A 27,780-nucleotide genomic window follows, 5' to 3' on the forward strand; every position below is an offset into this window, starting at 1 on the left:
GCGTTTACTATATAAAGTGTGATTCTTTCTCATAAGCCTGGCTTCTCTGCAGTCTACAGTGAATGCTCAAGATGCTTGGCAAGATGTCCATTCAGGGTTTCCAGAAGTTCAATGACAAGTACTGCACAACCTTTGCTATCACCATTTACCTCTTCTTGCAGAGTCCTTCAAGAGTCTCCACCTAAACACATATAACTCAGCTGTTACCAAATTTCTGAATGAAGTGAATCTCCTTCGCCAAATTCTGCTCCCCTGCCATATTCCTAAACCTCTGGACAATCTTCTTTTCTCCAGGAGACGGCTGTAAAAATCCAGCTGCTTAAGCAGTCTTGAATTCCAATCTCAACCTCTTCAAGCTCAGTGAGACCTCGATGCTCTGCTTAGGCTCCACTTCCCTGTGCCAATAGTAGTACACCCCAAGGCAGAAAGTTGAGTGATCATGGGACTTACTTCATATGTTGCCCTTTTCTTTTTATGATTTTGTCCCATTTGCAAATCAATTTCAGATAGTTCTCCCATTGTTTTATAGTATCTATTCTTTGCGTTAGGGAAGGTAAGGAAGGCTGGTAGCAGTTATGCCGCCATGGTCCTACATATTAATTTTAAAGACATTTCCTTATCAATTACCATACGTACTGTTCTAAAAAAGAAAGAAACTGACAAAGCAAAGTTACAAATAGTTGAGCCTATTTGGTATATCACCAAAACCATGGCTTTGCTATTTCGCTCTGTAATCACTATACAGAAAAATCTGTAATAATGTGTTGACATGTTCATTTTCACATATGAAACACATCTTCATGACTGTACTTGATAATACCTCATAATTTTAGTTAACTGAATTACTAAGAGGTATGTGTGCATGTCAAGGTGTGTGTGTATGCCAAGGTGTATGTAAATACAAAAGCAATGTCTACTAGAAGAATATCAAAAAACTTCATAGTCTTTTATAATCCTTTTATTACCCAATATAATTAATCCCCCAAGCAAGTAATTCAGGAAAAGATACAGAAAAAAGAAACTTTTTGATTTTAGGTGAATAATGTGAAAATAGGGTTATAAGGTAAACTCACTAACAATAACAGACAAAAAATTTGACCCTCGAGTCGTAAAGCTAACTTCTAAAAATGAGTCTGTTTACACAGACAGATATTACAAACAACCAAAAACATTATTTCAACATATACAACTGAAGACTTGGAAGATGAAATAGTTCATCTTAAATTTCCACGTAGATAACAGAAAGGAAATCTATTCAAAGAATTAAAATATTGTTATAGCAAAGAAAACAAGTTGAAAGCAAAGAAAATCAACTGTGTAATCAAATGTTTTAGTTTCTATTCAGTTTGTGCTTCAGGTTCGGGGGATAAAAAATACTTAAAATCAAAATATTTTATGATATACACATGCAAAAAGTAAAAATAAAAGAAATGTACAATGGGGATGAGTGGTGCAATGGGAATAAGTGAGGGGGGCTTTTAACATGACAGAGAAAAGGTTATAAACTTTTGTAATTTCTTTTTAAAAAAACAATCAGACTTCAGAGTTTTTTGCCTACAAAAGTCACCCACTTCAGGTGGTACAGATAGAGATTCTAGAAAAATTTCCTCCAAAATGTTTGAAAATATAGCACTTAAAAATAAAGGCAGGATAAAGGAAGAGCGGGCAACGGTGGCTCAGTGGCAGAGTTCTCACCTGCCATGCCAGATATCCAGGTTCAATTCCTGGAGCCTGCCCATGCCAAAAAAGTAAAAAATAAAAATAAAGGCTATTGTTACAATAGACTGAACTTTAGATATAATATTCTGGCCCATAAAATGGCAAATAATGACACATTATTGAGAAAGGAACACTTACCTGTAACTACCATGCTGCTCATATTAGAATTTGGACTACTGAGAACACTGCCTGAGAGTAGTTCGTCAGATCCTCTCTATAAAAACAAAAACAGCACAGCATAAGAAAGCCTCAGTTAAACAATGTTCACCTGAAATCCTGTCACTCATCTGTAACTTTTTCAAACATTCACTGAAAAGCAAATGTCAAGTGTTACATTATTGGGTACAGTTAAAATTTTAATCCAAGAACAGAACCTAAAATAACAAAAATTAACTTCACCTTCCACTCTATCCTGTTTCCTTTTCCACAGGCCAACAGTATTTCCTTTCCTCCCTCCCTTCACGCTGGTCCAAAAGACAATAAAAAGGAAAAATGACTAGGTTACCTAATCAAAGACTTTGAAAAGCTACTTCAATTCTTAACTCCAAGTTTCAGAAAATTAACAGATTAATGCCATAACAATTTGACTTTCTCAGAAACATTCTGTGAATTTCCCATCCCTATAGCCCTTTATTCATCCAGGTAACTCAGAGTTTAATAGAGAGATGACAATGGCATCATCAGCATCATCAACATCATCACCCTTAAAACCAAACAATGAAGTATATATCTCAGTCGCTATGACATTGAAAACAAAGAAATATGTATGGGATGAGAAATTTCTTTCTGTCAATATAAATAGACAGCAGAATTACAATCTAAAACCCTTTTAGAGAATAAGGTTATAAATTCATATGTTCTGCAGAACTACAGTTGTTCAAACAAGTCAGTGTTATTTTAGTTGTTTTAAGTAAAAATTAAGTGAACAGGCTAATATTTAAAACTGCAAACTCAACTGTTTCAACTTTTTTAAATGTGTATTTACATGCAGGGTAGTGATATTTAAAATAGCTAAATCAATACTGATTTATACAACCAATGAGTACACATCAAAAAAAAAAAAGTATAAAGGAGCTATCAGTTTGTCAAAGCATTTCAGAAAGTCCAAAAAAATTCAAATTAGTCACAAGCTTTATATGCTGAGTTCTGTTTAAACTCATAATTAATAAGCCATATTATATTACAACAAAAATGGATATTCACAGGTCATCTCCCTTTAATGTTATAAAAACCTGGCATTCATTAACACCAAATGCTAAAAGAATTTAAAAATGAGGAAAATAAAAACTAAAAGTCATATCAATACCATATTTACATCAAGATTAATTTCTTTTCAAGATACAAAAGATTCAGCATGTCATATTAAATGTTTTTCTAAGAACATGATAAGCAGAATTTGATACTTTCAAAAGTGTAGCCCCTGAACTAGCAGCATCTGCTCTGTTATCTGGAAACCTGTTTGTACTGCATGCTTCCAGGTCTATCCCAGACCCAGTGAATAAGAAACTCTAGTGATGGGGTCTAGCAACCTGAGCTTAAACAAGACCTCCAGGCAATACTGATACATCCTCAAGTTTAAGAACAATCACGATATATTACTGACTCACTGTGCACGATAAAAAATGTTTCTCAATTTTTTTTTTAAGACATGTATGCAAAAACAGTGTAAGGAAAAGGGTGCTAAAGTTCAACACCCACTTATCAGTTATATAATTTTGGTAAACTACTTAACCACTTAGTCCCCATGGGTAAAATAGAAATACTACCTCTACTACAGCCTTCAGAGTTAAATGGAAAATGTTAACTGTGCAAAGAGTTAAATGGAAAATGTTATACTACTAGTGCTCAATATCATATTCCCAAGTGTCAACCAAGCACAGAGTCTACACTTATCTGGTGATTAAATAAATGAAAGAATGCTGTTATTAATAACTGCTACATTTTTTATGGCCTCTGTTCTTGGACCAAATAACTGAAGTCAAGTTACTTCATACATAGAAGGAATAAAATCAGCCCTTCAATAAATAAATAGAACTCCAGACCAGGTATTCTGATTAAACAATCAAACCAGAATAGAAGAGATTCTTAAAATTTTACTCAGCTGAACAAAATTCAAAATTCCTTAAAAGATCTTCTAGGGGGGACTTCCGGAGAAGATGGCGGCTTAGTAAGACGCGCGGATCTTAGTTTCTTCCCCAGGACAGCTACTACGGGAGTAGAAACGATACAGAAAGCGCCCAAAGCCACAACAGAGATAAAAAAGACAGCGTACCCCATCCTGGAACGGCTGGCTGGCTGAGAGAAGCAGTTCAGGTGAGATCACCGAGGCGCGCGGGCCTCACCGAGCGGGGCGGCAAGTGGCCAGAGTCACTCCCTTCCCCCTTCCCGGGCCGGCTGGGAGAATTGGAGAGGCGGTCCCCTGAAACCGCAGCGGCTGGTGCCCACACCACGCGCAGCCCCCCGGACCAACGGAGAGAATTGGATCAGAAATCCCCAGGCCGCGGAGAACGATGACGGGTGGGGGAGGCCCCTTCCAAACCCGTGACTCCCCGGGAACATGCACTCTCCCTGGCGGGATGCTGCCGCTGGCGCCCTCCCTCCACGCTTGTCACCCCGGGCCGACTAGGAAATTCGGACGGGCTCTTTCCCGGGCTGCGGCGGACAGCAACCCTCCCTGCATTCGGACCCCGGGCCGGCTCAAGCCGCTTCGGCTAGCGAACCTCCCGGACGGCGAGTTTTCCAAAGTTAAAGGTCCCACAGCACCTGTTACTGGTGGGACCCGCAGACAAACGTGTGCCACGAGCGCCACCTACTGGGCAGGATAAGAAAAACAGAACCCAGAGATTTCACAGAAAAATCTTCCAAACTTTTGGATCCAATACCCAGGAAAATCTGTCTAAATGTGCAGACGCCAACAGAAGATAACGGATCACGCTCAAATAATTGAAAATACGGCCCAGTCAAAGGAACAAACCAATAGTTCAAATGAGATACAGGAGCTGAGACAACTAATGCTGAATATACGAACAGAAATGGAAAACCTCTTCAAAAACGAAATCGATAAATTGAGGGAGGACATGAAGAAGACATGGGCTGAACATAAAGAAGAAATAGAAAAACTGAAAAAACAAATCACAGAACTTATGGAAGTGAAGGACAAAGTAGAAAAGATAGAAAAAACAATGGATAGCTACAATGATAGATTCAAAGAGAAAGAAGATAGAATTAGTGATTTGGAGGATGGAACATCTGAATTCCAAAAACAAACAGAAACTATCGGGAAAAGAATGGAAAAATTTGAACAGGGTATCAGGGAACTCAAGGACAATATGAAGCGCACAAATATACGTGTTGTGGGTGTCCCAGAAGGAGAAGAGAAGGGAAAAGGAGGAGAAAAATTAATGGAAGAAATTTTCACTGAGAATTTCCCAACTCTTATGAAAGACCTAAAATTACAGATCCAAGAAGTGCAGCACACCCCAAAGAGATTAGACCCAAATAGGCGTTCTCCAAGACACTTACTAGTTAGAATGTCAGAGGTCAAAGAGAAAGAGAGGATCTTGAAAGCAGCAAGAGAAAAACAATCCATCACATACAAGGGAAACCCAATAAGACTATGTGTAGATTTCTCAGCAGAAACCATGGAGGCTAGAAGACAGTGGGATGATATATTTAAATTACTAAAAGAGAAAAACTGCCAACCAAGACTCCTATATCCAGCAAAATTGTCCTTCAAAAATGAGGGAGAAATTAAAACATTCTCAGACAAAAAATCACTGAGAGAATTTGTGACCAAGAGACCAGCTCTGCAAGAAATACTAAAGGGAGCACTAGAGTCAGAACCGAAAAGACAGAAGAGAGAGGTATGGAGAAGAGTGTAGAAAGAAGGAAAGTCAGATATGATATATATAATACAAAAGGCAAAATGGCAGAGGAAAATATTATCCAAACAGTAATAACACTAAATGTTAATGGACTGAATTCCCCAATCAAAAGACATAGATTGGCAGAATGGATTAAAAAACAGGATCCTTCTATATGCTGTCTACAGGAAACACAACTTAGACCCAAAGATAAACACAGGTTGAAAGTGAAAGGTTGGGAAAAGATATTTCATGCAAATAACAACCAGAAAATAGCAGGAGTGGCTAAACTAATATCCAACAAATTAGACTTCAAATGTAAAACAGTTAAAAGAGACAAAGAAGGACACTATATACTAATAAAAGGAACAATTAAACAAGAAGACATAACAATCATAAATATTTATGCACCGAACCAGAATGCCCCAAAATACGTGAGGAATACACTGCAAACACTGAAAAGGAAAATAGACACAAATACCATAATAGTTGGAGACTTCAATTCCCCACTCTCATCAATGGACAGAACATCTAGACAGAGGATCAATAAAGAAGTAGAGAATCTGAATATTACTATAAAGGAGGTAGACTTAACAGACATTTATAGGACATTAAATCCCACAACAGCAGGATACACCTTTTTCTCAAGTGCTCATGGATCATTCTCAAAGAGAGACCATATGCTGGGTCACAAAGAAAGTCTTAACAAATTTAAAAAGATTGAAATCATACACAACACTTTCTCGGATCATAAAGGAATGAAGTTGGAAATCAATAATAGGCGGAATGCCAGAAAATTCACAAATACCTGGAGGCTCAACAACACACTCTTAAACAACGAGTGGGTCAAAGAAGAAATTGCAAGAGAAATTAGTAAATACCTCGAGGCAAATGAAAATGAAAACACAACATATCAAAACTTATGGGATGCAGCAAAGGCAGTGCTAAGAGGGAAATTTATTGCCCTAAATGCCTATATCAGAAAAGAAGAAAAGGCAAAAATGCAGGAATTAACTGTTCAATTGGAAGAACTGGAGAAAGAACAGCAAGCTAACCCCAAAGCAAGCAAAAGGAAAGAAATAACAAAGATCAGAGCAGAAATAAATGAAATTGAAAATATGAAAACAGTAGAGAAAATCAATAAGACCAGAAGTTGGTTCTATGAGAAAATCAATAAGATTGATGGGCCCTTATCAAGATTGACAAAAATAAGAAGAGAGAGGATGCAAATAAATAAGATCAGAAATGGAAGAGGAGACATAACTACTGACCTCACAGAAATAAAGGAGGTAATAACAGGATACTATGAACAAGTTTACGCTAATAAATACAACAATTTAGATGAAATGGACGGATTCCTGGAAAGACATGAACAACCAACTTTGACTCAAGAAGACATAGATGACCTCAACAAACCAATCACAAGTAAAGAAATTGAATTAGTCATTCAAAAGCTTCCTAAAAAGAAAAGTCCAGGACCAGATGGCTTCACATGTGAATTCTATCACACGTTCCAGAAAGAATTAGTACCTACTCTCCTCAAACTCTTCAACATAATCGAAGTGGAGGGAAAACTGCCTAATTCATTCTATAAAGCCAACATCACCCTCATACCAAAACCAGGCAAAGATATTACAAAAAAAGAAAACTACAGACCAATCTCTCTAATGAATATAGATGCAAAAATCCTCAATAAAATTCTAGCAAATCGTATCCAACAACACATTAAAAGAATTATACATCATGACCAAGTAGGATTCATCCCAGGTATGCAAGGATGGTTCAACGTAAGAAAATCAATTAATGTAATACACCATATCAACAAATCAAAGCAGAAAAATCACATGATCATCTCAATTGATGCAGAGAAGGCATTTGACAAGATTCAACATCCTTTCCTGTTGAAAACACTTCAAAAGATAGGAATACAAGGGAACTTCCTTAAAATGATAGAGGGAATATATGAAAAACCCACAGCTAATATCATCCTCAATGGGGAAAAATTGAAAACTTTCCCCCTAAGATCAGGAATAAGACAAGGATGTCCACTATCACCACTACTATTCAACATTGTGTTGGAGGTTCTAGCCAGAGCAATTAGACAAGAAAAAGAAATACAAGGCATCAAAATTGGAAAGGAAGAAGTGAAACTATCACTGTTTGCAGACGATATGATACTATACGTCGAAAACCCAGAAAAATCCACAACAAAACTACTAGAGCTAATAAATGAGTACAGCAAAGTAGCAGGTTACAAGATCAACATTCAAAAAAGCTGAGGGGGAAATCAAGAAACGAATCCCATTTACAATTGCAACTAAAAGAATAAAATGCCTAGGAATAAATTTAACTAAAGAGACAAAAAACCTATATAAAGAAAACTACAAAAAACTGCTAAAAGAAATCACAGAAGACCTAAATAGATGGAAGGGCATACCGTGTTCATGGATTGGAAGACTAAATATAGTTAAGATGTCAATCCTACCTAAATTGATTTACAGATTCAATGCAATACCAATCAAAATCCCAACAACTTATTTTTCAGAAATAGAAAAACCAATAAGCAAATTTATCTGGAAGGGCAGGTTGCCCCGAATTGCTAAAAACATCTTGAGGAAAAAAAACGAAGCTGGAGGTCTCGCGCTGCCCGACTTTAAGGCATATTATGAAGCCACAGTGGTCAAAGCAGCATGGTATTGGCATAAAGATAGATATATTGACCAATGGAATCGAATAGAGTGCTCAGATATAGACCCTCTCATCTATGGACATTTGATCTTTGATAAGGCAGTCAAGCCAACTCACCTGGGACAGAACAGTCTCTTCAATAAATGGTGCCTAGAGAACTGGATATCCATATGCAAAAGAATGAAAGAAGACCCATCTCTCACACCCTATACAAAAGTTAACTCAAAATGGATCAAAGATCTAAACATTAGGTCTAAGACCATAAAACAGTTAGAGGAAAATGTTGGGAGATATCTTATGGATCTTACAACTGGAGGCGGTTTTATGGACCTTAAACCTAAAGCAAGAACACTGAAGAAGGAAATAAATGAATGGGAGCTCCTCAAAATTAAACACTTTTGTGCATCAAAGAACTTCATCAAGAAAGTAGAAAGACAGCCTACACAATGTTAGATAATATTTGGAAATGACATATCAGATAAAGGTCTAGTATCCAGAATATATAAAGAGATTGTTCAACTCAACAACAAAAAGACAGCCAACCCAATTACAAAATGGGAAAAAGACTTGAACAGACACCTATCAGAAGAGGAAGTACAAATGGCCAAAAGGCACATGAAGAGATGCTCAATGTCCCTGGCCATTAGAGAAATGCAAATCAAAACCACAATGAGATATCATCTCACACCCACCAGAATGGCCATTATCAACAAAACAGAAAATGACAAGTGCTGGAGAGGATCCAGAGAAAGAGGCACACTTATCCACTGTTGGTGGGAATGTCAAATGGTGCAACCACTGTGGAAGGCAGTTTGGCGGTTCCTCAAAAAGCTGAATATAGAATTGCCATACGACCCAGCAATACCATTGCTGGGAATATACTCAAAGGACTTAAGAGCAAAGACACAAACGGACATTTGCACACCAATGTTTATAGCAGCGTTATTTACAATTGCAAAGAGATGGAAACAGCCAAAATCTCCATCAACAGAAGAGTGGCTGAACAAACTGTGGTATATACATACGATGGAATACTATGCAGCTTTAAAACAGGATAAACTTATGAAGCATTTAATAACATGGATGGGCCTAGAGAACATTATGCTGAGTGAGTCTAGCCAAAAACTAAAGGACAAATACTGTATGGTCCCACTGATGTGAACAGACATTCGAGAATAAATTTGGAATATGTCCTTGATATCAGAGTCCAGCAGGAGGTAGAAACAGGGTAAGATAATGGCCAATTGGAGTTGAAGGGATACAGATGGTGTAACAGGACTAGATACAAAAACTCAAAAATGGACAGCACAATAATACCTAATTGTAAAGTAATCAGGTTAAAACACTGAATGAAGCTGCATCTGAGCTATAGGTTTCTGTTTTGTTTTGTTTTGTTTTGTTCTGATTTTACTATTATTACTTTTATTTTTTTCTCTATATTAACATTCTATATCTTTTTCGGTTATGTTGCTAGTTCCTCTAAACCAATGCAAATGTACTAAGAAATGATGATCATGCATCTATGTGATGATGTTAAGAATTACTGATTGCATATGTAGAATGGTATGATCTCTAAATGTTGGGTTAATTTCTTTTTTTCCATTAATTAAAAAAAAAAAAAAGAGAACAGGTAATTGGAGCTGAAGGGATACAGACTGTACAACGGGACTGGATTTAAAAACTCAGAAATGGACAGCACAATACTACCCAATTGTAATGCAATTATGTTAAAACACTGAATGAAGCTGCATGTGAGGTATAAGTTTTTTGTTTTTTTTCGTTTTTTTTTCTTTCTATTGTTTTAATTCTTATTCTGTTGTCTTTTTATTTCTTTTTCTAAATCGATGCAAATGTACTAAGAAAGGATGAATATGCAACTATGTGATGTTATTAAGAATTACTGATTGTACATGTAGATTGGAATGATTTCTAATTGTTTTGTTAATTCTTTTTTAAATTAATAATAATAAAAAAAAGATCTTCTAGGCCCTTTCCCCTTAGTCTTCAAAAACAAAGGAATCCCCTAGTTTTTAAAAGTATACTTAATGTTTTTCAAATGTGTAGTATCTGTTTACTGTTTAGATGTTTGCTTGCTTGTGAATCAAAATTCTTCCACCTCAGTGGATCACAAGCAGTTCTGGAATCTTGGGTCTATTTAGATATAAAAGAAAGTCTATAATTTTGATAGGTGGTGTGTGGGACACTCCTTCTTCCTGCAATGCATCTTTATCAATGGAAGTCTGTTTTTTTATGTGTTATCTGTGGGCGTTTCCTCCCCAATAAGTAATTTCATACCTGTTGCTAAAAGAGTAGAATAACAGTCTTCATAACCAAGTCACAGAAATAATGCCAATTATTTGCAATTTTATGATAATTTATAAAAATCACTGAAGAATGTTTTTGATAATTTATTACATTACTTTTTTAAAAAACTATGCTTGTCTTTCCGTTTAGTAAAACTCCTACCATTATTATGCCCCAAAGAAGTACTTCTGTATTACTGGTAACGTTAACGTTTCCACATTGACAGAAAATTTTACTTCAAATATCCTGCCCAAGTTGTTTAACTTGGAATAGATATAAAATCAAATGAATCAATAGTTCAGAAACTGAGGGCTGTCCTACATTAGTGGAACAGTGTCAAAACAAATTAAATTAGTTTTTATTATTAAATTTTATTATTAAATCATTTAAACTCAGGGTAAGAATCTCTACTCAGAATATATATACAAATTTTTATATAGTTTTAAATTTGGCTCATCCAAGGAGATGTCATTTGATCTTATTTCAATTTTTTAAAAAAATAAACTGGTCTAAAATTGGTAACAATGTCCTTTGTTAAATGCGGCCACAGAAACATTCCCCTCTGTGTCAAATCGATGACCACTTTAAGAGAAACCAGCATCCCACAGAATCAGTTAAGACAATGCTAACATAGGAAGAAATAATTTATATGTAATCAGCAAGAGAAAGAATTAACTAACAAAATATAAATACAAAAATAAGTACAAATGAATGGATACTTGACATTTATTCCAGCAATATTCTTGTTTCTTTTTTCTTTCGATTATAGAAAGAAAATCCATAATTTTGTCATAATAGTCTAACCCAACTACCATGTGGCACTTCCAGGTAGAAGAGGTGCTGGAGCTGCCAAGAAGACAGAAACAACAGAAAGGAGAGGTTGACAAGAATTTTTGAGCTCTGGACAAGCAAGGACTTTCTCCTATAGAGAAGATGTCAGACTAGGGAACCATGAGAGAAAGAGATGGGGCAAGGATGTGGACATCAGGGTCCTGGAAAGAACTTGATCCTCCAGAGAAAAAGAAAGGTACAAAAACAAAGATATAATGAAAAGGATCAATAAAACAAAAAATTGATTTTATTTAATAAACAAGACAACAAAACAGATAAATTTCAGTTGAAAATGAAGGGGGTGGGGGTGGGGGTAAGACTGCACAATTATACATCATCAGACAAAGCAGACAAGAACAAAAGCCTAGGGAATACTGAAGCAGTAAGATTAAAGAAACTTGGTTTGGTGATTCCATTGTCCTACATCTGCAGGACTTTTGCTTACAAGAAATAAATAAACTTTACACACCTATATTCTGCATTATGTCTAGGTAGCTTAACCTTTATCCCAAGATACATACGCCTGTAGTATTAAACAATAGCACTGCAGATTTTTACTTAATTGGTTAGCTCTATAAGGGCAAGAAATGAAATTGGATTCCACCAAATAAAGTACGCAAACTAAAACAACTTTCTGATGGATGAGACAAATGTGAAAGAAAAACATTAAAGTTATCAGAAAAAAAGTCAATGAAAATATCTACAATCTCTGGGGTGGGTAAGGACTTCTTAAACTAAGACAGAAAGAGAACCAACCATTAATTCTATTACAGTGGCCACAAAATGTCCATGCAAGAAACCATATACCAACAAAAGCTGAAAACCTCAAAACAGTTACTAGGGATTGCTAAAATATTTCCAAAGGGAAAAATGAAAACAGACAGAGAAAAAATGGGAACATACAAATAATTTCTAACTTGGATGTAAAGGGAACTATGGCCACTCGATACATCAAAATTCTAGACATTAAAAGAATAACTTCTATTCATCCAAAAACATCACAAGGAAGTGGAAATGCAAGCTAAAAACTTGGAAAAGATATTAGCAACACAAAATCAATAGGGAAGGAGTAACCATACTACATAAAACTACAAAATCAGTTAACAAATTCAAATTTTTAATAAGCAAAGGATACAAAAACACATTTTACAGAAAGAGACACCAAAGGGTATTTTGAAGAAAAAAAAGACATAATACCTCAACAAATTAGCTTTTGTTGGTATCAGGGGAATAGAAATAAAGGCCAAACAAGACACTACATACCAGACTGGCAATAATTAAGAAATCCACTATTTAGTCAAGTGCTGATGAAAATTTGGAAGAGCAGATACTCTTGTGCATTACTGGTGAGAACATAAATTGGAGCAATGCCTTGAAAAATAATCTAGCACTATCTTGCAACATTTAACATGCTCTAATTCCCAGAAACATAGGCCTTTAGATACAAACTTTAAAAATCTTGCATATACACACCAGGAAATAAGCACAAAAATGCTCACAGAACTGCTTCTTAAACTAAGACATCAAGAGAAGCAACCATAACCACAATGGCAAAACTTTAAAGAACCCAAATGCCCACCAACCAGGAAAGAGATATATCAGAGCATTTACACAGAAATGAGTATTATACAACCAGAGGAAAAAACAGGGCTACATATTAGAAACGTTATCAAATTAAAACACAAGTCAAAGTAAACACCATGAGTTTACTATTTTTATAAAACTCAAAAACCATGCAAAACTAAAAACGTATTTGTCACAAATGGTGAAACTTTATTTGAAAGAGAAAACAAAGAATTCATTGAAGTGGCCATCTCTGATAGAGTAAGGGGGGGTAAAAAGAAGCATACTTGTATGCAAAATTATTAGTCAATTTTTTTATTTGGATGGCAGATACACGGGGTTCATTTCATATTTCATAATATATTCACAAACACTAATGAATGTAACAAAAGATCTCAGGGAAAAAATAATGTATAAGGAAACGGCAACCAGATATTTTATCATCCAAAATGGGACACTTCTGAAACTGAATGGAGATACTAAAATGGATTACACCTGGAAACAAACAAAAACCATGACAATGATCAACATAAGAAAGAAAGAATAACAATCAGAAGGTTTAAATAAGACATTAAAGGGAGGTGCAACGAGGCTCAGCAGGCAGAATTCTTGTCTGCCATGCCCGAGACCCAGGTAGACCCAGGTTCATTCTCGGTGCCTGCCCATGCAAAAACAGTAATAACAGTAAGACATTAAAGTAAACCAAACATTCATATTTATTAAGTATAGAGACTCTACTATTAACAGATAGAAATACTTAAAGAGCTTAAACTATAATCAAAATGGTAGATTAAGAAACTACCGCTAATTATTTTACAAACAAGGTACACAAAAATAAGAACTTAATGAACTTAAATAGCCAACTTTGTGTTGCCTACAAAATAAATGGTATGTTTTTTTAAAGACTCTGGCAACACTTTTTAATATTTAATATTTACATGACATACTATAATGGACATCACCCCCTTCCCCAAGTAAAGCTATCCCCAGGTGTGGTTATCTTGTTTTCTAATTTTCATTAACCAAGATATGAAACCCAAAGAACTAATCAAAGAAACCTGTCTCATCTTTTAGTAAACTACTCTTCTACTTATGGAATATGGTTAGAAAAAAACTTTTTGCATATTTTAATACAGGGATATGCAAAGAAAGTAAAAATATGGATTATAATGTCTCTGCCCAGAGCAACTCCGTTGACATTTTACAAATTAAAAAATATAAAGTTGGAAATTCAAATTCAAAAAAATAGAAAATATAAAGTGCAAGTTCTCTCCCACTCCCAAATTAATTATTCCTAAACATCACATAATTGCTTTGAAGAAAAAAATTTAAATACCTCTACAGAGCTGCAGAGCATTATACTGGTTTATCGAAGTTAAAAAAAAAATCCCAATTGATGTATATTTCAGTATCTGCAGTTTATTCATTCTATTAACTCATGAAGATCACAAAAGCAGATCGTAATATACACCTCAACACATTCCCAAAAGAAACTGAACCGATCATAATTATTTGGTCGTAACACAATAGAACAATATTTTAATGAAAAGAACAGAGAAAAAAATAGAAACATATTTAATTACTTTAGTTTAGTGAGATGAAATTTGTGTTAGTTAGATTCAGTTGTCAACTTGGCCAGGTGAGCATACCTAATCTTGTTGCTGCGGACATAAGCCAATGGTACGTGAACCTCATCTGTTGACAATTACATCTGCAGTCGGCTAGGAAGCGTGTCTGCTGCAATGAGTGACGTTTGACTTAATTGGCTGGTGCTTAAATGAGATCGCAACATAGCACAGCCTAGCAGCTTGGCATTCCTCCTCTCAGCACTTGCAGCTCAGCCCAGGCCCTTGGAGATGGAGAAAGAAATCACCCCGGGGGGAAAGTCGTTGGAACCCAGGGGCCTGGAGAGAAGACCAGCAGAGACCATCCTGTGCCTTCCACGTAAGAAAGAACCTCAGTGGAAAGTTAGCTGCCTTTCCTCTGAAGAACCAACAAAATAAATCCCCTTTTATTAAAAGCCAATCCATCTCTGGTGTGTTGCATTCTGGCAGCTAGCAAACTAGAACAAAATTACAAAGTAATTCCTATATTTTGACTAAGGTCAAAAAGGGAAACAAAACTTCAAATACAGACTATTATAAAAATTTAGGAAAAAAGACCAGTTACCCTATAGGAAAGATGAGAACAGGTCCCAGTATATGTGCTGGTTTGAAATGATGTATGTACCCTAGAAAAGCCATGTTTTAATCCTAATCCCATTTTGTAAAGGCAGCCGTTTCTTCTAATCCCTATTTAGTACTGTATGTTCGAAACTAATTGGATCATCTCCCTGGAGATGAGACTCAATTAAGAGTGGTTGTTAAATTGGATTAACCCACCCAGTTGGGTGTGCCTTGATTAGTTTATTGGGATTCTATTAAAGAGTAAACATTTTGGAGAAAGTAAGACATTCAGAAAGAGCAGAGAAGAAGCAGAGAACCAGCCAGAGACCTTTGCAGACGAAGAAGGAAAACACTGCCCGGGGAGATTCATGAAACGGGAAGCCAGGAGAGAAAGCTGGCAGATGAGACCGTGTTCGCCACGTGCCGTTCCAGCCGAGAGAGAAGCCTGACTGTGTTCACCATGTGGCTTCTCACCTCAGAGAGAAAAACCCTGAACTTCATCGGCCTTCTTGAACTAAGGTCTTCTTGAACTAAGGTATCTTTTCCCTGGATGGATACCTTTGATTGGACATTTCTATAGACTAGTTTTTACTGGGACATTTTCTCGGCCTTAGAACTGTAAACCAGCAATTTATTAAATTCCCCTTTTTAAAAGCCATTCCGTTTCTGGTATACTGCATTCTGGCAGCTAGTAAACTAGAACAGTGTATGAAATGCAAATTACCCTTAAAGTGAAAAAGATGTTCAGTTTGTGCATATTAAGACAAATCTAAATTAGGACTACACTTAGTCCTAAGTGTAGACTAAGACTACACTTAGATAGTCTTAGTGTAGTCCTAAGACTACACTTAGATCCATCTCACCTATTAAGACTGGCAAAACCCTAAACATCTGATAATATACTCTATAGGCAATACTACCAGAAAACAGGCACCCATATCTTTTCCTGTTGTGACAGAAAAATAATACAATTACTACACCAAAAAGAATTTGGTGGTATTTTATAAAATTACATTTGCATTCACATTATGATCCATCAACTGTACTTCTAGGAACCTATTCTAAAGATGGCAAAAATTTAAGGTTGCATATGCACAAAACTATTCATTATAAGTTTTTTGTAACAACAAAAGACTGGGAAAAAAATCCAAATGTTTTTCAGCCTACAAACATGCAGTAGTATAAAGGAATGAGAAAATTTTCCATCAACATCCATAGCATGATCTCCAGGACATATTAATCATTAAACAAAAAAGGGAAGGTATAAAATACTGTGTATAGTGTGGTATCTTGTATCAAAGGCAGGATTGGGTACTGTAAGGAAAGAAACATATTTTCAATTCTTAAAAAAAGAGTTTAGCCCCAAATAAATGAAAATGGACATCTATATAAAGGGAGAGAAAAAAAAAAAGGGTACAGTAGATACACGTAAAAGGCTAGACTTCTCTGAACATTATACTGGTTTACAATTTCACCTTAGAAAAAGGTAGTGGTCAAAGGTGAAACCAAAATCCCTAAGAAGCAAAATGGAACAAACCAATCAACTTGGCAACCGACCAAACACACAGAGAACTATTTCAAGAAACTTTAAAATTCTGTAACTACATCCTTTGTGAAATACTTTAAGGACAAAAATGACTGCAAAGAAATCTTAAACTGTATTCAATAATTACAGCAGTAATATAACAGTGATATATTAAATTAGTATATATGTAATAGTGTCAGCAAGATTTTTCAGAGTACAAGAGATAAATATAAAATCAGAGAAGCAAAAAGTGTAAACAAATTTGAATAGGAAATAAAAAGTTGATAACATATTTTTGTCTTAAAAAAAAAAACCAAACTGGTAGCTCTGTCCACCGAAAGGGTCTTGCAGCAATAACAACCGTAGCAATTAACACTACATTACTGTGGTCTCTCATACCCACCCAAAGAAACCAGGACTCTAAAGAAATGGCTAATTAAAGGTCTGAAGTCAGAAATGATAATTCAAGCAAGAAAGCATTAAAGGATACAGATGTTATGGGCTTCCACTGGCCCACAATGAAACAATTTAAGCATTTTAAAAAGAGTAATCGAGACAGTGACTGAAAAGAATATTAAAGCCCCTGAGTCCCCAAGGATATCAGCAACAAAAATTCAAACTGGTCACAGTGGAGACAGCTAGAGTACTGACCCTAGGAAAACAAAACATGTAACTTAGTTTTCTTATACAAAAAGTATTTCTGTATGACTGAATAGTTGATGGAAAAAGTTCTTGAAGAATCCCAGTTTGTATGTGCGGGGAAAAAAAAAGGAAAGAATATCGCCATTTTTGCAATACATAGTGAAATATACAATTAACAGCTTCTAAAAACCATTAGGTATGAAATTATGGACTGCAGTTAAGAGCACAATTATAATATTTCACCAACTGAAGTAAAGGAACCACACTAACACAAAATGTTAATAATGGAGGGGCGGATACGCGAATTCTGTATTTTGTGTATGTAAACCTACAACTTCACCAATAAAAAAATTTATATTTAAAAAAGAACTATCACAGCAAAAATAAATAAAACTCCATTAGGTGAAAGGATGATTGAGCACTATGTAATGGATGCATCAGGCTGACAACATCTGAATACACTGATAATTAAAATCCCAAGGGATAACTAGACATAATATTACCCCAGTGTGACTCAATAGGAATTACATAGCATATATCTACAAATATTCTTGACAAAATATTTGAATCTGATCAAGCTTCACCTAGCTACAAGTTACCAGGAAATAAACAGTACACAAGGAACATGTAAAATGGCAACATGGAGATACATCAGCCAAATACAGAATATGGAAAACTGTACAGAAAAGATGGCCCAGTTTTTCTGACAAAGAAGCGGCAAAAGAGGGAAAGTAAATTATTGTAGCTAAAGAACTTAGACAGACATTAACCAAATCAGCATATGGACTGTGCTTGGTTTCCAAGTCAAAAGAAAAAACAAGAGTGAAAGACATTTTTGAGGCAATTGGGAAATTATGAACACTGTTGAAGATTAGATGATACTAATAAATAATTTTTAATTTTATTAAGTATAATAATGGTATCAGTGTTATCTTTAAAAGACTGATTATACCTGTTAAAGATAAACACTACCGTGTTTTAGGAGGAATTGAAATGAGCTGATATTTGCTTTAATACTCTACAATAGGAAGGAAAAAGTATTATACCATTCCTTCCTATTCTGCGTATTCTGAAAGTGTTACACCATTCCTTCCACTTTTGTGTATTCTGAAAGTTTTATAATGAAGCTAATGAAAAAGAGAGCTCTAAATGTCAAAAATTACCAAAGCTATCAACTGATCATTTTTAACCTTGAATATATTAATTTTTAAACAAGAAAATAAATGAGTTCAGGATCCAATTTAATGTGGACAAAAATTTAACAGTAAAATAAATCTAATGTAAGACATAAAAAGAAAGATCAAAATAGAAACCAAGGAATTATGAAACAAAATGAAATAAATACAAAAGCTGGCTCTTTGAAAAGACCAATAAAATAAGTCTCTGGCAAAATCAAGAAATAGGAGAAGACCCAAGTGCTCAACATTGTAATACAAAAGAGAGAATTTTAAAATGCTATACAATTCTGAGAAATTAGATACTTTTAATAAAACAGGTAACTCTCTAAGAAAGTACTGAATAACTGAATGAACCAATAACCTTGAAGATATTGTACTAGTTGTCAAAGGAGTAACTGTTCTCCCAGCCCCTGACCCCCTTTCAAAAGGTACTTACTGTTTAAAATCCTTCTGATATATAGGGGAAATGATGGAAAGTACATTCAGTGTTTATTAGCTTTGGTGGTAGGTAGGATTACTGGTGATTTAAATTATTTTCCTCTTTCTGCATTAGGTTTTCAACATTAAACAAGCCTTTATAATTAGAAAAGTATCACAGGGGAAAAAAATAAAAATTCTTCAAAGAAATGTTATGGTTATCTGCCTTTGAGTTCAACCAAACACTGCCATTTTATTTTACAGAACATGCAAATATAATGTTCTCCCAATTAACTTCTAATTTTAATGTATTACAATAAAATCCCAGAGTCTTCATGGAACTTGTCAAATGATTTTAAAATGCATATAGCAAAGAAATGAAAAGAACAATTTTGAAAAGAAAGTTGATTCACTCTATAAGACTGCAAGAACTATTGTGATGCTGTAATAATTAAGACAACATGGTAATGGTACATGACAGAAATGTCAATGAAACACAACAGATAGCCCAGAAACAGTTTCATGAATACATGGAAACCTAACAGAGTTGACACCATAGTTCACTTGGAAAAATGATAAACTATTCAGTTGAATAGGGTACTCAATTTCCTATCCACAAGGGAAAGTAATTAAACCTTTATCACACCCCACACACAAAAAAAGTAAATTTCAGGTAGATTAAGGCCATAAATGTGAAAAACAACAAAAATTTCAAAAGAAAATCCACAAGACTACATTTAAAGACCTCAAGTTAAAGAAAGATTTAAGACAAAGAGAAACTTTAATTTGAAATTAAAATTTACAACTTCTATTCAACATGAAAAGCCAGATTTATCTGCAGCACAAATAATTGACAAAGCATTAGTATCCAGAAAATACAAAAATACCCATGAAGCAATAAAAAAACATAAACTAAATAAAAAAGAAAATAGACTGTGTGAACAGGCTTTTATCGAGAAAAATCTGCAATAGCCAATTAATTAATGAATTAAATTTAAAACAAGACTCCATGCACATGTACATTAGGTTAACAACTCTTAAAAAGTTCAATCATGCCAATTTCAGAAAGAATATGAACAGGAATTCTTATACACTGCTGATGGAGTATAAGTTAGCACAAGTTAGGAACACAATATGCCAATAGTTAATGAAAACAAACATATTCTATAATCCAGTAGTTCCACTTCTAGAGAAACTCTCATTTCGATAAATAATAGAAATAATCACCAGAATGTTCACAGCAGCAGTTTGAAACAGGAAAAAATGAGAACAACCCGGTAATGGTATATTCATGTAATCATAAGCTATATGGCAATGAAAATGAATGAATTAGAGCTACCCATTAAGGAGTGAAAACACTAGAAAAAAGCAAGTTACAGACTACATGCAAAGCAAAACCATCTTGCTTAAGAGCAATATACATGTAGTAGAAATGTAGACAAATTCGTAAGAATGGTTAATACCAAATTCAGGATAGTGGTAACCTGGAAGGGAGAGAAGGGATTCAACTCTACCAGTATTTGGTATAAATGTATTCTTGTATTATTCTTTTTATCATCAACTCTCATTAGTCTCAGGACCCTTTTTAAATCTTTAGTAATTATTAAGGACCCCGAACAGCTATTTTTTATGGGGTATATCCTATCAGTACTCACCATATTAGAAATTACACCAGAAAAATTATAAAAATTCTTTAATAACTATGTCCATTACCCATTAGTGAGGGTTCTTCAGGGAAACAACCAACAGGAGAGATCTACAAACATAAGATTTTAAAAAGTGTCTCACACAACTGTGGGGATGCACAAGTCCAAATTCCATAGAGCAGGCCAAGAGCTGGCAACTCCAATGAAGGTCTCCAAAGAATTCCCCAGGAATGGCTGGTTGGCTAAAGTGAAGATGAAAGTTCTCACTTCTGACTGCTCAAGTCATAACTTCTTTCTTAAAAGCCTTCAACCAAATGAATTAAACATTTCTCAATGAGGAAGACGCTCCAATTAGTTGATTATAGATGTAGTCAACCACAGATGCAACAAAATGACTGATGACACATGAAATGTCCCTGCAGTAACAGGCCAATGCTTGCTTGATTAGACAACTGGGCACCATTATCTGGACAAGTTGACACATGAAGCCATCACAGTCCAACCCTTGTCAACTTGGTAGCTATACACATTACCTTAAACCATACTTACTCTCCAAATAGAAAGCAGTAACGGACATACTTTTTACCTAACAATACTCAACTGTCTGTGTACAACTGGAAACAATAAATCTCTCCAGAATAGGGTGCTAATTTTTGGGTAACATTCACTCTTAAACCTGTTATGACTTAAAAACTATAACATGAACAATACAACTTATGTCATATGATAAGGGGATAAGAAAGAGAAGGAAATGATATTTGCTTTATATACAAATAAAATCTTCTTTATAACAAAGCAAAGAAAATATTCATACCTTCATGGTCATTATTTCTATAACTGGTAATGTGGTTGTAGTTCATATTTATCACTAACTTCATCTACTACCCATTCCATATTCCCTTTATCCTCAAACAAGCACCTCAGCTAGCCATGGTTCTTTGCCTGATGGAGTAATCCAAACCTTCATTCCTGAAGTTTCTGGGCCATTGGTTGTCCTGTCTGGATTGGGTTGTTGCAGTTTTCCACTGACTTTAATCACACGGTATGGTAGTACTAAGTGACGCTCTAGGGGGTCTCCTGTATTTCAGAAAACCTCTTCTTTACCTCCATTGTGTAGCTGCAGTCCTATTTCCCCATGATAGTCACATCCCTGACATAAATAACTTATTTATGAAAAATAACTATCTTTTGAATTAAAAAAAAAATTAGAAAATGCCACACTTTTACTGTCTCTTTTCAGGCTTCATAAAAAACAACTGAACTCTCATATATACTTGTGTTATTTTGTTGCGATACCACATACCAAGCAACCTGGAAAACTTAGTATATGCTAATCAAAGAAGGAAACTAAAAAAATGGCAATCAATGCTTTAATACTATCGTGAAATAGCTCTGACTTCACAGATAAACTTTCAAGGAATCTGTAAAGTCAAAGCTAGTTAGTATTAGGGCATCACAGTCATCCCTGGACCATGCTTTGAGAAAAGATGTCTTATACTAAGAATTTCATTTTTAAAAAATTATCTTTAAACTTAATATCAAATAAAAGTGTAACTTGATAAAAGTTTTTAATACTTTTCTGTAAACATCTTCTAAATGGTAATTTCCAACATTTTCCATTCTTATTCACTGTCAATAACTTGAATTAAATTTCAGTATTTTATTGCTATAACATTAATTTTAAGTGAAAATTAGTTATCTTTGTAAACATCCTTTAAGAATACTGATTAAGGGTGGGCCACGGTGGCTCAGCAGGCAAGAATGCTTGCCTGCCATATGAGAGGACCCAGGTTCGATTTCCAGTGCCTGCCCATGTAAAAAATAAAAAAAAAATTAAAAAAAAGAATACTGATTAACAGATATTTATTGAGTGCAGACAATGCCTGGTACAAAGAAGATGAAGATAAAGTTAGTATAATAAACATTATTCTGCACACAAAATTCACAAAAAGCAAGTTATATGTGTGACCTATGGAAAAACATCACCTATAAAGAGTATTATCAAACTTTTTTTAAAGGAACAAAAACAAACAAATGAAGTCTCTAGATCCAATACCAATTAATAGGAAATACAATACCAAGAACGTTAAATCAGAACATCAAAACACAACCAGTAAACGCACATTGTAAGCAACTCTACAGAGCAATAACCAGTTTTCTACAACAAATAAATGCAATTAAAAAAAAAGGAGATGGAAGGAGAACTTGTAGATTAAAAGAAATGTAAGAGTATATCAACCCATTGAATGTGGGTTGTATTGTATTGTAAAAATACAATATTTATGAAGCAACTAGGAATTTTAACACAAATGTGATATTTTTATGACATTGCTAGTTTTTTATTCATAGTTATTTACATATATGTACGTTGTGTGTATATAAAAGAGACACTGTCTTTTAAAGATGAGTACTAAAGTATTTACAGATGAAGCAAAATGATATCTGGAATCTGTCTCAAAATAACAGAGGAGGGGTCAGGCAACGGTGGTAGTGGTAGAGTTCTTGCCTGTCATGCTGGAGACCCAGGTTCATATCCCAGTGCATGCTCATGTATAAAAATAATAATAATAATAATAATAATAATAATGATGATACAGGAGGGAAAAGTAGAATGTAGCAAGGTTAGTTTTAGCTGGGGGTTGTTGATGACTGTGGGGACTGAGTGATAGATATGTAATGGTTCATTACATATGTTTACGTTTTTATGGGTTCAAAATTCATCCCAGTGAAGAGTTATTTCAAGAATCAGCTCAAAAGAAGTCATATCACTCATGATAACTTGTGATACTTCATCTTACTGTTAATGTAAAAAATAAATAAATAATACTTGACAAACTTGTCCCCTTGGGCATTATTATGTCTAAAACTGAGTTGAGAAAGCTATTACAGACTAAATAAGATAAAATAATTAACAATTACAGAGACTCATGACTCTAATTCATAGTGCCTCATGCAAAAGGAAAGCTGATTTTGAGGGACCTCAATCGGCATACTCTAAACACAGCTGAAAAATGAACTACTTCTACACATGGAAACATACAGAATTGTGCCTACCAGGTGAAGTACAAATTATATGAGCTCACACTTGCAGCCTTCTATAACCTTTCTGCCATCCTACCCATCCTATCATACCCATAAACAAACCCTTTGCATAAATGCCAAATTATTTAACTCACTGCTCAATGACCATGAATGGTACTATTTCTACAGTGTTGGTCATGTCATTCCCTCAATGTACAGTGTCCACCATTCCCACCTATTTACAAAGCACAGATAACAACACTATTTTCATGACACTTACTCTGACCTCACCAAATAGAACTAATCTCTCTTCGTTTTTATGTTTTTCTGGGGTACATGGTCCGGGAATTGAACCCAGGTTTCCCTCATGAAAGGCGAGCATTCTACCACTAAACCACCCCTGCACCCTTAAAACTAATCTCTCTTTATACAACAACATGGCTCTGACCCATACTCAACTCAATGACCCTTCTATAGTCATTAAATATCAAGTATGCACTATGTAACATACTGGAGAAAAAGCAAATAAAACAAAAGAAATATCAAAATTAATTACCAAAACCTCCAAATTACAAAAAATGCAAAAGTCATTCTAAAGAAATGCAAAAAAAACTCATATTAAAAATTTACAAATTTCATATCTTGTTTTATAGTTTCACTTAACAAACCAAAATGAAAGGAGTCTAAAATCAATGAAAGCTGAGTAACTACAGCAAAGTTTTTATAAAAGGCTACAGAAAGGAGATTTCAACATAGGTCCTAAAGCCATAAAAATTGGAAGCTCTATACGTAGTGCAAATCAGCTAAAATAACCAAATACACAGTATGTGGAAAACACTTTTTATGTATAAACACACTGACAACTATTATGATCCCCATTTTTAAACTGAAGAAATTGAGGCTAAAAATGTTTAAATAGCAAACAAGAAACCAAAAAAAGAAATCATACTTAAAAATTTAAAAATATCTCTATATTCAAAACTGCATAAAGAATGCAAAAAAAGTAATGTAATGTAAGAAAAAGACTGCAATGCCTATGAAAGCAATCTTTCTATACAAAGTTGTAACAAGATAAAGATGAAAATGAAAAATGGGTCAAGTATTCAAAGAGGTGGTTTACAGAAAAATATAAACAACCGAATATTTGAAAGATCTCACTTATTTTAAAATATAAATTACAAGATACTAACTGTAGACCTTAACTGGCTAAATATCTAAATTTTGATAAAAATCCAGGCATAACATGGGTGTGGAATTCCCAGCAAATAAGTGAACTCTTGCTACTGCGGTTCTCATAAACTTTTAAAATGTAAATTTGACTTGAGACAGCATTTTCACTTTTATCTTAAATATTTTCACTGCAAACTGAAATCAAACCAAAATTTTCATAACATAGGAAATAAATTACAGCTTTCAAGTTAATATCCTCTATTGTCATTAGCAAAGAATGAGGTAGACCTACAACTCCTGATATTGTATTATATAATTTTTTAAAAGGAGGACTTCTGCTCTGGCCAAGATGGCATAAGAGGAACCAGATTTCCCTTGTTAAAACTAACACGTACATATACACAACTAACACAATCACACAAACATAAAGAACAATGGTTTTCAAGACACTGATATCAGATTACCATGGACAATGATCCCCCAAAGTCAGAAAACAAATGAAGTATGTCTGTGATGGTCCCAGCTTAACTCCCTTAAGAAAGAGTCCAGGCAATGGCACAGCTCATATAGGGAAACCAGGACGAGCCTGGAAGACTGCTTGAGTTAAAAAGGAACCAAAAGTCCAGGGAGATCAATGCAACTATACTGTATATGGCAAAGTACCAGAAAATAGAGCTGTATAGAGAAAGAACTCCAGAGACCTGCAGAGACACCCTCTTGAGTATTAGCAGAGTACTAAACAGCATGTGCATGTAACTCTGTAGGTAACTATAGAAAAAATCTTTTAAAATTATCACTGGCTGTTTAAATAACAACAAAAAAATGCAGTGTGGAATTTAAAACGTATGAAGTAAAATGTATGGTTAACAATAGTATAAAGTCCCAAAGAGAACAAATAAAATACACCATTAAAATATTCACAAAGCATACATAAAGTTGTATAAATACCCCTTGAAGAAAGACTGCTATATTAAAGAATTGCTACAAACCCTAAAGCAGCCACTATCAAAGTAACAAGGCGAAGAAGTATGCTTATCAACTAACAAGAGATAAAATAAAATAAAAAAATACAAACGACAAAAAGGAAAAAGGGAACAAAGAACACAAGGGACAAACAAAACAAATAGGAAAGGGGGGTGGGTTGAAAACTAACCTTATCAATAACATTAAATGTAAATAACAACCAAAGGGAAGAGTCTGGATAAATAAAAGCAAACTACAACTTCATGCTGCCTACAAGAAACACACTTTAAATATTAAAACACAAATAGCTTAAAAGTAAAATGATGGAAAGATATACCATGCAAATACTATCCAAAAGAAAACTGAGATGGCTTATCACTATAAGAAAAAAGTTAAGTGTTAAAGCAAAGAATAAAGGTGTCAATTCATCAAGAGAATATAGCAATCTTAACATTTATGTAGTAATAACTTCAAAACCCATGGAGCAAAAACTGATTCAACTACACAGAGAAACAGACACATCCACAAGTACAGGCACAGATTTCAACATTCTTTCTCTCAACTGAGAAAATACACAGAAAATGAGGACAGATATGGAAGACTTGAACAAGTGTCAATAAATGTGACCTTACTGATATTTATAGAGCACACCACCTACCAACAGAAGAATATATATTTTTATCAGGTGCACAAAAATCATTTAGCAAAATATATGCATTTAGCCGTAAAACAAGCCTCAAATTTAAAAGGATTTAAGTATTATAAAGTACGTTCTGATCACGATAGAATTAAATTAGAAAATAAAGAAGAGAAAACTAAGTGGAAAACCCCAAATGTTTGGAAATCAAATAACATACTTCTCAATAACCCATGGGTCAAAGAAATAAAAAACAGTATTACATATATATATTGACACCTTTATATTTGAACTGAATGAAAAAAATTAACCACGTGCCAAAATTTGAGATATGTCATGAGAGCAGTAAAGAGAAGGAAATACACAGCACTAAAACCTGTACTAGAAAAGGTACTTAATCATATAAGCTTCAATATTAACTAAGGAGAAAAAGAACTAAATATAAAGCAGAAGAAAGTAGTAACACTGGAAATCAATAAAATTGAAAACAGAAAAATCAATGAAACCAAAAACTGAGTATTTGAGAAGACTAATTAAAAAAAGCAATAAATCTCTAGTCAAACTAGCCAGTAAAGAAAAAAGAAACACAAAATTACCATTGTCAGAAATGTGAAGGGTGACACCATTACAGAGTCTACAGATATCAAAAGGATAAAGAAGTTGGGTAGATTGAAATACTAGTGGTCAATGAACGGCAAGGACAAGGGGTAAGGGATGCATGAGTTTTTTCTTTTTATTTCTTTTTCTGGAATGATGCACATGTTTTAAAAATGGTCATGGCAATGAACATACAACAATGTGATAATATTGTTAGCCACTGATTGTACACCACGTATGGACTATATGTATGTGAAGATTTATCAATAAAAATATCTTTTTAAAAAAGGATGAAGACGGTAATTATCATGAACAACTCAATGTAAACAAATACAGCAATAAAGAGGACAAATTCTACAGAAAACACAAACTACCAAAGCCTTAATACCAGGAACAAGGTAAAGATGCTTGCTCTGACCACTTCTATTCGGTGTTGTACTAGCTGCTAAACATAAGAAAAAGATATAAAAGGCATGCAGTTTGGAAATGAAAATGTAAAACTATCTTTATTCATTCATAAACAGTGTAGAAAATGTGATGAAATCTAGAAAAAAGCTAACAGACCTAACAAGTGAGTTTAGCAAGGGTACAAAATACAAGAGCAGTATGTAAAATTCAATTGTTATTTTTTTTATTAAAGAAGTTGTGAGTTACAGAACAATTGTGCCTAAAATAAAGGACTCCCATATACTACCCTACCACACTTTGCACAGGTATGGGACATTTATTACTACTGATGAAAACACATTTTTATAATTGTACTATAATTATAGCCCATGGTTTAACTTAGGGTTCACTGCATTGTGCAGTTCCATGGATTTTTTTTTCGTATTCAAGTACCACATATACAA

At 34.4% G+C, this 27,780-nt stretch overlaps 1 protein-coding gene across 4 annotated transcripts in view; it reads right to left on the bottom strand.

Moving 5' to 3' along the window:
- PTBP2 (polypyrimidine tract binding protein 2) overlaps window positions 1-27,780 on the bottom strand; it is an 82,040-nt gene that overhangs the window by 44,918 nt on the left and 9,342 nt on the right. For all 4 annotated transcript variants that reach the window (XM_077120177.1, XM_077120176.1, XM_077120174.1 and 1 more), the window contains exon 3: window positions 1,858-1,933. In XM_077120177.1, coding sequence (XP_076976292.1) covers window positions 1,858-1,933 — 76 coding nt within the window. The remainder of the gene's footprint in view (window positions 1-1,857; window positions 1,934-27,780) is intronic.

This window comes from Tamandua tetradactyla, chromosome 11, assembly GCF_023851605.1.
Source record: "Tamandua tetradactyla isolate mTamTet1 chromosome 11, mTamTet1.pri, whole genome shotgun sequence".
NCBI lineage: Eukaryota > Metazoa > Chordata > Mammalia > Pilosa > Myrmecophagidae > Tamandua > Tamandua tetradactyla.